The 9,169-nt window shown below is 40.1% G+C and overlaps 1 protein-coding gene across 1 annotated transcript in view; it reads right to left on the bottom strand.

Annotated features, from left to right (window-relative positions):
* Positions 1 to 515: 515 nt before the first annotated feature.
* The window catches only part of LOC116075760 (zinc finger protein 709-like), a 13,919-nt gene continuing 5,265 nt past the window's right edge, over positions 516 to 9,169 (bottom strand). Inside the window, exons 2-4 of the mRNA XM_031349106.1 lie at positions 3,988 to 4,114; positions 3,726 to 3,786; positions 516 to 3,053 (exon numbers count right to left, since the gene is read on the bottom strand). Coding sequence (XP_031204966.1) covers positions 1,727 to 3,053; positions 3,726 to 3,786; positions 3,988 to 4,114 — 1,515 coding nt within the window. The 3' untranslated portion in view covers positions 516 to 1,726. The remainder of the gene's footprint in view (positions 3,054 to 3,725; positions 3,787 to 3,987; positions 4,115 to 9,169) is intronic.

The raw sequence follows: 9,169 nt of genomic DNA, 5'->3' as shown, positions 1-9,169 counted from the left end.
AAAAAAAAAAAAGAAGAAGAAGAAGAAAAAGAAAATCCAAAGGAAAATTTAAGGAAACTACCAATAAATTAAGAATAGTGAGAAAAACATAACCCGTCATGTAAGGACAACTGAAAACACTAACAGTGAACAAGCAGCCTATTTTCAACTTCAAATGACCCACAATTATTCAAAAACTACATATAAATTAAGTCTACTGGAATCTTACAATTCACTTAAGTTTCATGAATCAAACAGCTTCTCATATGAAATGGGAAACATACTTGGTTTTCAGAAAATAAAATAAGACCGATCACCATAACTTGGTAGCACACGCCTTTAATATTATCCAGCCTGGTCTACATTGTAAGAACTTATTTCAGTACAAAAAAATTGATTTATCAAAGTAAAAAAACGTCATTTCAATACATGTAGTGCATACTTTTGCTACTGTTGTCCTTTGAGACATGATTTTGTAACTTTGGTTTTCCAAACAGCAGAAATGATAGGCAAAATTCACAAATTCCACAAAATCAGACTTCCAAAAGAAAACATTTGTTTGGGGTTCTCAATTTTCTTACTTTTACAACAAACATACAGGAAAGAATTCCCTTTCACCTTATTTGAGACAACATACAACTTATATTATTTTTAATGCTGAATTTTTTTCATTGGTTGGTGTGAGTTCTTAATTCTCCCAGGTGTGATCAAATCCACTGTATTCAATTTTGTAATTTTCTAGCATCTGCTTTTCTAATGAGTACAAGGCATGCAGCCGGGCCAGCAAGACTGCCCAGCAGGTTAGGGTACTCGATTCAAAAGCAACCTGAGCTCCTTCTCAGGACCTCCAGAGTGGAAAGATTTCTGAAAGCTATCCAATTCCACATGCACACTCTTGGCATGTGGACACCATGCACATACATCTATATAAATGTAACATTTATGAGTTGTGTTCATAATTTGTTAATATAATTTTCAAAAAAAAAGTGCTTTAGCACATTTGAGGGAACTGGCTTTTATCCAACGTCACATTTCCTATGGGTCCAAATTTACACATTGTAAGGTCTATCCCAGCCATTTCTTTCCAGATTTTTTTTTTTAATTACATCTATGATCCTGGAAAGATGGCTCAGTAGATACTGCTCTCCAGAGGACCCAAGGTGGATTTCCAGCAGTCACACTGGAAACCGCACAGGCACCTGGAACTCGAGCTCCAGGGGGATCTGATGCCTCTGACCTCTGCACGCTCCAGCCCCTACACGCACATCACCACCACCTACACATAACTACAAATAAAAAACAACTTTAAAATGTATTTTAAAGCCAGGCAGCAGAGGCGTGCACACTTTTAATCTCAACACTCAGGAGGCACAGACAGGTAGGCCTCTGAGTTTAAGGCCAGCCTGACTGCAGAGTGAGTCACAGGACAGCCAAGGGGCTACACAGTGAAACTGTGTCTCAAAAAAAAAAACAACCCTTTTTTTAAAAAAAAGGTATTTTAAATTATCCTATTTCTTTATATGTCTGTGTGAGGGTATGCATGCAAATGACAGCATGAGTACAAGTCAGAGGCAAACCTTGGAGACTCACTTCTCTCTCTTCACAGGGCTTCTGAGGATCCAACTATGGCCATCAAGCTTGGGGCATGTGCTTTTTACCCCTGAGCCATCTGGCTGACCCTGCATACACTTTTCCTAATAGCAAGTGGATCAAAGATAATTCCACATGATATATATGGTCTCAAGTTCTACCCACTGGGTTTCTTTTCAGTGTGAGCTCTTTCATGTTTGTGAAGGCATGTGGAAACCCTGAATGCTTTCCCACAATAATTACATATGTAAGGTTTTTCTCCAGTGTGAATTCTTTCATGGTCACGGAGGGATGTGGAAATCCTGAATGCTTTTCCACACTCCTTACATACATATGGTTTCTCTCCGGTGTGAATTCTTTCGTGATTATAGCAAGCATCCCGTTGGATGAAGGCTTTCCCACAATGCTTACAAATATAGGGTTTCTCCCCAGTGTGAATTCTTTCATGGTTGTTGAGATGACTGGCACGGAGGAACGCTTTTCCACAGTGCTTACAAACATAGGGTTTCTCTCCGGTGTGAATTCTCTCATGAATGTAACGAGCACTGGAATGGGTGAAGGCTTTCCCACAGTGCTTGCATAGGTAAGGTTTCTCTCCGGTGTGAATTCTTTCATGCCTCCGAAACGAGGTGGAACATGAAAATGCTTTCCCACACTGTGTGCACACATAGGGTTTCTCTCTAGTGTGAATCCTTTCATGACTGTACCAGCCGCTATAATGGGTGAAAGCTTTCCCACAATGCTCACATGTGTAAGGTTTCTCTCCACTGTGAATTCTTTCATGGATAAGAAGGTCATAGGAACGAATGAAGGCTTTTCCACATTGCTTACATACATATGGCCTCTCCCCGCTATGAATTCTTTCATGGTTCTGGAGAGATGAGGAATATCTAAATGCTTTTCCACATTGCTTACATGTATAACATTTTTCTTCAGGGTTAATTATTTCATGTTTAATAAGGTGACTGGAATTAACCAAGGCTTCCCCATACTGCTTACACACAAATTGTTTCTCTCCAATGGTGATTCTCTCATATATTTGACCATAACTGTACCTCCAGAAGGCTTTCTCAACCTGCTTCCATTCATGGAGTTTATCTCCAGCGTGAATTCGCTCACAATATTGGTCAGAGTTAAGACTCCTATAGGCTTCCTTAGATTGCTTATTTTGATAGGGTGTTGCTCCAGGAGGACTTTGATTTGTCTGAAAGGACTCAGAACAAGTAGAATCTTTCCAATACTTCTCCTGTGTAAAAGCCTTCTCCACATGTTCCTTAGACCCATAGGGTTTCTCTGTAGTTTCACATCTCAAGTGTACATGTGCATGTGAATGAACAAGGATGTCTCTAGCAAGCTCACTCTTTTCACACAGTGATATTTTAGGAGGTGTGTCTCTATGAATGATGCGCTCTGGAATCCACTGCTCGGTTTCTCCACACTGACTGCCATCTCCGTAGTCACAACTCCTCTCAACCACTTGAGTTCTGCAAAAACGGGGAAACGCATAACTACACTCATATAGTCACCAAGAGAACTAGATGCTGGGCCCCTGCCTGGGCCATATACAAAGACTCTGGAGGAGGGAGATCGGTACAACTGATTTTGCTTCTATGAGAATTTGTAAATATGAATGAGCTAAGTGAACATTCAACCTAGGTCCTGAAGATATCAAACATAAAATTCTTAAATATTACTGCTTAAATATTAGGCATTTCACACATACTATGTGTACCACAGTTAATGAAGTTGAATATTCATTGGAAAATGGTGTGCATCAAACATTATGGGTTTTAAAATAAATTCTTTGCATGATTTATTTATTATAGGTTTTAATCTAAACCTGAAATTCATTTTACTGCACACACCTTATATCCAAAGCTGAAAGGTAACTTGATAAAATACAATAAATAATTTTCTGTATAAAAGACAATTTATGCACAATGAAACACTAAAACAGATCTTACACAGGTTAATGTTGCACTACATTTGGCAATATTCATACACTACAGAGTTGTCATCTTCTGTTCTGAATATTCCAGCTCAGTGCACTTGGAAGGAATTTTTGAGATTAAATCAATTGCATCAAGATGCTTGGTTCTCAGGTTTCCTATCACTTGTACATATTAGTAATAAATTCCTCTCTCTCTGAGCATTACCTCATATTTTTCCTGAGATTTTGGTAGTTGTCTTCAATATTTTCTTTTTCCTCTGTTTTCCCTAAAAAGCAAACCCAAAGAAATCATTATGGTTTAATTCAGTGTCACATAAAAACTTACTAACTTCCACATTTTGTTACTGTGCAATATGACCACAAATATTATGTTCACCATCAAGCTCCCTTCCAACTACCATACAGATGAACAAGAAGCAGTTGTTCTCTAACTGAATAAGTAAAGAACTCATAGTGTATTTTTTTACCTATGGACATCAGGTTCATAAAGGTCTCCATCATCACGTCTCTGTAGAGCTTCTTCTGACTGGAATCCAACAGAGCCCACTCTCCTAGGCTGAAGTTCACAGCCACATCCTCAAAGGTCACAGGCTCCTGAAACAACCCACATGATAGGAAGTCAAAATTAACTGCCAACTTGACAGGATCTAGAGCCACATAGAAGATAAGGTGTTAGGAAGACTTGCAAGTAAAAGCAGAGACTAACTGGCCATTTTGACAGGAGCTTAGAATGTGAGAATGCTGAAAGAAATAGAAATTGTCAAGGCCTGGCTCACAAGGGTTCAAAGGGGAACAAGAACCCAGGAGAAAGGCTATTTATTATTTATTTTAACTAAAATTTGGCTTCATTCTGCCCAACACCCCACAACTTGAATGAAGTTAAAATTAAAGAAAAATGAGATAATTTGACACAGAAAATGAGTGTGAACAAGCTTAAAATTTGGGACAAGAAGGGTCCAGATAACAAAGCAGCCATGATTAGTACTGAGCACTGAGACAGCAGTGGGGCATGCTCACACAGGGACTGTCTTAGCCAAATGAGACTCCACTGACTTAGGCTATGCCATTAGCCCTCTGTGAGCAATACACCTATCAACCAGTTAGCAACCTAGAACTCCAACATTCATGAGGAAACATTTATTCCTGCTTTATGCAATGAAAACACTCCCCTATTACCACGTTTCTATTCAAATGAATTCTGTAAGGCTTCAGAGCAATGAAATGATTTGAGGCACATGCACAATAAGCAAATTATATTTATAAAATAAATCTCTAGGGCTACTTCTCTATTACTTTATATTTACCATAACTGGACTAAAAAAATGAAACAAAGAACTATCTGTAAATGATACACACCTTAGCAACTAAACTTCTTTTCAACAGCATACAATAATTTGGACCCTTGAGTATTCTATCAGCATATTAATGACTATGGTTACAATGGATGACTGAAGTAATCAATTTGGTCAAAAAGAATCATCAAGGACTGAAGAGATAGCTCAAACAACAAAGGCTAATAATCTCATAATGAAAAAGACAAAAAGCCATCAAGCTAAGGCCTCCCTGCCCTAAATAAAGAACAGACCAGCTGAGGACAGATGTTCGCTGCCAGCTGCTTCACTACCAGTTACCTCACCTGCCATAGAGAGCACAGGAAGATGGAATAAAGGACAGCAACAGCTTTCTCTGTTCAAACATGAAGAAAGAAAGATTCCCGCTCCTTCCCTTAGGATAGTCTCTGCTCTGCGGAGCCGCAAAGCTGTTTTCAGTCACTTGGAATTTATATTAAAAAAAAAAAAAAAAAGTCTCTCACTCTTGCTTTCTCTGCTCTCCATCTTACCTCTGATTGTATATTTGTTCATTTAAAGTGATTCTGCTACATTTTGCTATCCCATAATTAAAATTGCAGGTTCTCTAGACTCTCTGAAATTATTTCTGCTTTTTGGAGCAGACCTATCCCTACAACTGATTGGATTTTAAGAGTTATTCCTGGACTATGCATGGTGGTACAGGCCTTTAATTCCAGGACAGAGGAGGAAGAGGCAAGTGACCTTCGAGTTCAGGGCCAGCCTGATCTACAGAGTGAGTTCCAGGACAGCCAGGGCTGCACAGAGAAACCCTGTCTCAAAAAAACAAAAATTCTTTCCAGCCTTGCTTTTTCTTAGTTTCACATCTGTTTAGATTATAAAGTGCCTCCTCCTATAATTAAAACTTTAAAACATCTGTAATCTTGTGCTGACAGAGGTAACCCAGGTGACTGAGAGAAGACACAAAACAAGAAGGAAAGTGGAGTCAACAGGCACCTCCCTGTCTAAAGACTGGAAGAGACTCCCAGCAGGCCAAATGAATCCGATGCCTTAACCAAGAAACCGTACAGCAGGACAGAGTCTCCTGCCTCCCAGTAGTGTCTCTGCTCTCTGGACCGAACCTGAACTCTGCTGCTACTTTTGTTTTAATTGTTTTTCCAGTCTTTCTCTCCTTTTTCGTGTTCTGTTCTCGTGTGTGTCGGGCATACCACTGATAGAGTAGTTCTGATACTCAAGCTGGGGATAATCAGGACACACACACACACACACACACTCAAAAATCTTTGTGGTTAGATAACTTGTGACAAAGGATTACAGAGTTGACCGCATCAAATCTTAGGGAGATGAGGAGGAAAAATGATTGTGAAATTGGAAGAAACCAGGCAACTGCTCCCAAAGTATGCTAGCAAGCTTATGTCAACTTGACACAAGCTGGAGTCAATGAGGGGACCTCAGTTGAGAAAGTGACTACATAAGATAGGGTGGTGCTATCTGTGGGCTGGTCATCCTGAGTGCTATAAGGAAACAGGGTGAGCAAGCCATTCGAGTAAATCAGTAAGCAGCACCCCTTCATGGCCTCTTAAACAACTCCCTCAATCCAGCTTCTCACCTGGCTTGAGTTCCTGTCTTGACCTGCAGTGAACTGTGATTCAGGATATGTAAGCCATGTTAATCCTCTCGTTGCCAAGTTGCTTCTGGGTATGGTTGTGTCATCACAGCAATAAGAACCCTAAGCAAGACAAAAGGCAAGACTGCTCTCCTAAGCCCCATCCTCTAGGAAGCAAGCTCCAGTCTGGGAATTCTGGGATCCTTTCCTTTCTGTCTTAGTCATGGTTTTCACTGCTATGAAGAGGCATCAGGACCAGGGCGGCTCTTATAAAGGACAACATTTAACTGAGGCAGGTTTATAGGTTCAGAGGTTTAGTCCATTATCATCATGGCGGCAAAGAGACTGTATACCACACTGGACATAGCTTGAGCATACATATGACCTCAAAGCCCACCCCCACAGTGACACACTTCTTCCAACAAGGCCACACCTCCTAATAGTGCCACTCCACATGAGTCTATGGAGGCCATTCCTATCAAACCACCACACTTTCCTTGACCTACCACACTTTGCTTTTACCTTTAAAGCTTGTTGTCTTTCTCAATGTGCAGGCCCTAAGAATTAAGAGCCATCGGGACATCTGCCACTGAAAGGCTACCATGGCTACTACATTCTCTAGAGTCAAGGGCTCAGATTTCCTGTCTTTTCTGTATCATAAGCCAGCATAGTCTACCACTTGACTAGTGAAAAATAAACATCTTGTTGATTTCCATTCTACCAAAACCCAGAGGGAAAAAGGAATGGACCATCCACAGTATCAGGTCTAAGTTTGGAGTTCCCTTCTTTTTGGGCTTCCCTGATTCCTTGGTAAATGGAGGAGTCTTGGTAGAGGAGCATGATGACCTGAACATAGGGAATCTCACCATGATCCATTCCTGAGTCTCTAAGGAGAATACCTCACCATCCTACACTAATGTTTCATCAGCCCAGAAGCTGCATGTCATCAGACAATGTCTGAGACCCACACTCACTTCTCTGCTTTGCTGTTCCCCTTCCTACCTGATGCTTTCAGTATTCCGAGGTAAAAACTGATGCCTGATTCAGTTTACAACAGTAAGGTTTTCTTAAATACCTTATTGCACTAAATGTCTGCACTTAGTAACAATTTCCCCAAAACTGGCACAAAGAACAAAGATTTTTGTTTTATCCTTTTACATCAATAACTGAACTTTATCCAAATGCTCAGTTTATAGATTTATACTTTTCACTCAGACAGTCCCACATGCTGGCTAACCACTGCCAGAAGGATAGAAAGAATTCTGTCACAAAGAAATGGTCCTATATTTCTGCTGTATCACAAATATTTTAATCTACTTTCAAAATTTGGCCAATTACTCAATACTTTGTGTCTATGATCTTCAGTCCTTTAGATCCGGGCTCAGTTCTCAACACCCATATGTCAGCTTACAAATGTTTATAACTCCAGTTCCAGGATCTCATACCCTCACACAGACAGACATGTAGGCAAAACACCAATGCACAAAAAAATAAAATAAAAAATTTTAAAAAATAATAAAATTTTTAAAAAAAGAGTAAAGCTCTTGGCTTTCATAGTCAAAGACACTCATTAGTTTTCTAAAATCTAAGATGTACATTTTTTTTTAATCCATGATCTCCTTCTAAAATAATACTAGGAATCACTCACACACACACACACCAACACCACCAAAATCAAATTTAAAAATAAAAATATGATGACACATTCATTTAATCTCAGCACTTGGGAGGCAGAGGTAGGTAGATCTCTACAAGTACAAAGCCAGACTTTTCTACATAGTGAGTTCCAGGACAGCCAGACCTGCATAGTAAGACCTTATCTCAGAAAAAAAAGGAGGGAGGGAGGAAGAGGAGGAGAGAGAGGAGGAGGGGAGAAGAGGAAGAGGGAGAGGAGGACGACAACAACTGCTACCACCACCAGCACCACCTCCTGGGGCTCTCCTTGGCTTGGGCTGTGCATACATCCCTACCTGTCCTAGTTTGTTTTCCATTGCTGTAATAAAGAACTGACCTCCCCCCCCATCAACTTGGGGAGGAAAAGATTTACTTGGCTTTCATGTTCTGGTCAACAGTAGAAACAGTAGTTACATGAAGACAAGATCCTACCCATCAAATATTCCAAAGTGTAATAGAATTGAAGACCCAGAAATGAACCCACACACCTATGGTCACTTGATCTTTGACAAAGGAGCTAAAACCATCCAGTGGAAAAAAACCAGCATTTTCAACAAATGGTGCTGGTTCAACTGGTGTTTAGCATGTAGAAGAATGCAAATCAATCTGTTCTTATCTCCTTGTACAAAGCTCAAGTCCAAATGGATCAAGGACCTCCACATAAAACCAGATACACTGAAACTAATAGGAAAGAAAGTGGGGAAGAGCCTCAAGCACATGGGCACAGGGGAAACTTAGGAAATTTTTCTAACAGAACTGAACAGAACACCAATAGCTTATGCTATAAGATCAAAAATTGACAAATGGGACCTCATAAAATTACAAAGCTCTGTAAGGCAAAGGACACTGTCAATAGGACAAAACAGCAACCAACAGATTGGGAAAAGATCTTTACCAATCCTATATCTGATATGGGGCTAATACCCAATATATACAAAGAACTCAAGAAGTTACACTCCAGAGAACCAGATAACCCTATTAAAAATGGGGTACAGCCGGGCGGTGGTGGCTCACACCTTTAATCCCAGCATTTGGGAGGCAGAGGCAGGTGGATTTCTGAGT

The sequence above is a fragment of the Mastomys coucha genome, unplaced genomic scaffold (assembly GCF_008632895.1).
Source record: "Mastomys coucha isolate ucsf_1 unplaced genomic scaffold, UCSF_Mcou_1 pScaffold4, whole genome shotgun sequence".
In the NCBI taxonomy this organism is placed as follows: Eukaryota; Metazoa; Chordata; class Mammalia; order Rodentia; family Muridae; genus Mastomys; species Mastomys coucha.
The sequence above is the reverse complement of the archived record's forward strand: the minus strand, read 5'-3'. Positions and strand labels throughout refer to the sequence as shown.